This window comes from Elgaria multicarinata, chromosome 6 (assembly GCF_023053635.1).
Source record: "Elgaria multicarinata webbii isolate HBS135686 ecotype San Diego chromosome 6, rElgMul1.1.pri, whole genome shotgun sequence".
NCBI classification, from domain to species: Eukaryota; Metazoa; Chordata; class Lepidosauria; order Squamata; family Anguidae; genus Elgaria; species Elgaria multicarinata.
In genome coordinates this window covers 17,046,727-17,048,907 of record NC_086176.1, presented here as the reverse complement: position 1 = coordinate 17,048,907, position 2,181 = coordinate 17,046,727, and the positions used below count along the sequence as shown (strand labels likewise).

General features: G+C 65.7%; 1 protein-coding gene across 1 annotated transcript; it reads left to right on the top strand.

The window, feature by feature from the left end:
- Positions 1-418: 418 nt before the first annotated feature.
- TMEM271 (transmembrane protein 271) lies at positions 419-1,550 on the top strand. Its single transcript, XM_063128510.1, is given in 4 exon segments — positions 419-718; positions 779-1,145; positions 1,148-1,248; positions 1,250-1,550. Coding segments are annotated over 4 exon segments (1,068 nt in total). The 3' UTR covers position 1,550.
- Positions 1,551-2,181: the final 631 nt, after the last annotated feature.

The window sequence follows — 2,181 nt, the reverse complement described above, 5'->3', positions numbered from 1 at the left end:
GGCGGCAGCAGCTTCAATAAGAGAGAGGGAGGCAGCAGGGCGGGGAGGGGAAAGCGTGCGCGCGAGCCGGGCTTGCCGGTTGCTGGCTGCCTGCAGAGGGGAGAAGGCGGCGGCGGCGGCGGCAGCGGCGGCAGCGGCGGCCGCTGTAGCGGTACCAGCCAGAGCAACGGCGGCGGCGCCTTTGGGAACCTCGCTACTCGCCACCGTCACCACCATTATGTCCCCGCAGCGCGCGGCGGCCGCCGCCTCCCCGGCAAAGGCCGCCGGCGCCGAGGAGGACACGGGAGGATGAGGACAGGAGGGAGGCGAAGAAGAAGGAGGAGGCGGAGGCGCAGGCGGTGGGAGGCGGAGGAGGCGAGGCAGGGAGGCGGCGGCGGCGGCGGAGGAGGAGGCGCAGGCGGCGGAGGAGACGCGGAGGATGAAGTGGAGTGTCCGGGGAGCCTGCGCCGCGCTCTCCAGCTGCCTCCTGCTCGCCTGCGCGCTGAGCGCCGCCGCCGTGGGCCTCAAGTGCTTCTCGCTGGGCTCCGAACTCAAGGGGGAGCCCTTCCGCCTCGGCACCGCCGCCGGCGCCTTCTACTCGGGGCTGCTGCTGGCCGCCGGCCTCTCGCTGCTGGGCTCCGCGCTCTTTTGCTGCCGCCAGCCGGACGACGCGGCGGCCGGCGAGGGGGGCGCGGGCGGAGCGCACCACCCGGGGCGCGCGGGGAGCCAAGTGGCGGCGGTGCCGGTCACCGGAGACTCGCAGCCGCCGCCGCCGGCGCAGCAGCCGCCGCCGCCCAAGGCGCCCCCGGGCGGGCGGCAGAACTTCCTCCTGCTGGGGGTGCTGGTCTTCATGCTGGGGGTGCTGAGCGCCTTCGCCGGGGCCGTCATCGACGGCGATACGGTGTCGCTGGTGGAGAAGAAATACTCGCACTACTGCCTCCTACAGGGCGGCGGGGCGCCCGCCCGGACGCGGCCTGCGGGGGGCCCCGACGGCGGGGCGGCGGCGGCGGCGGCGCTGCGCTGCCAGAAGCTGCGGGACTACCAGCGCGGCTTGGTCATCTCCACCATCTTCAACGCCCTCGAGTGCCTGCTGGGGCTCCTCAACCTGCTGCTGGTCAAGAACTACAAGGCTGCTCAGCAGCGAGGGCTGCGCCGACGGCGCCGACGGCGGCACGAGCCTCACCTCGCCGGGGGCCACCGGAGGAGGCGCCGGGGCCCCGGCGTCGCTGGAGGAGGGGGCGGCGGCGGCGGGGGCGGCTCGGGCGGGGGGCGGCGGCCTCAGCGCCAAAGCCAAGGCTCCATCTTCTCCAGCGAGGACCCCGACCTGTCCCCAGGGGGCGATTGCGCCTTCCAGGCCGTCTCCTACATCAACGTCGGCGTCTTCCACGTCTTCGACGAGGCCGGGGTGGAGGTGCACTGTGGGGGCCACCCTTCCATCGAGCTGCCCGGCTATTCCCCCATGGACCCCGATCTCAACGTGTCCTACCCGTATTGCTACCCGCTGCCCAACGAGCAGCCGCCTGCCTACGAGGAGATCTATCCCAGGGAGCCCTGTGCCAACCGCTTCTAGGCGCAGGCCCGTCCCCGCTGGAAACCTGCGCGGACAGTCGGCCAGCTGGGCTGAAAGGGGCAGGAGGCGAATTTGGGCAAAGCGGGCAAAGCATTAAAACTCTATTGGCAGGACCGGTAGCACAAGGTGAGGCCAAAAACATGGACATCTCCAAGAACCTGTCAAAAGAGGTAGATGTGAGTCAGATGCCTAGAATGGTACCAGGTTGGTGTGTGCCGTTCATCTGGATCTGGTGGCAAGTTGAAACATTGGTCCAAACTACTCTGGCTTCATTTTTCTGAAGATCGGGCACACACTGCCTTCATCACCTCTTTGGTGGAGAAGTCTTGAACAGAGTTTTAGAAAGTTGCCAGTGTTTTGCAACCTGTTGGGAGTTTTCTCCAGTATGATCTTGTCAAGAGTTCTCTTTCCCTGATCCTTTTGGTTCTATCACTAAAATCTATAGCTACCTACTAGAGGTTTAAGCAAAGTGCGTTTCCTCTGGGGTTCCTTAAAGATGGCTGGGGCTATGGAGGGATAACACTTTTAGGAACTTTTAACTTTACCTTTATGGTCTGGTGGAATCTTTCATCTCTTCAATATTGATTGAATGGTGAACATTTCAGGGGTGGTTTTCAATCATTATTGGGTTT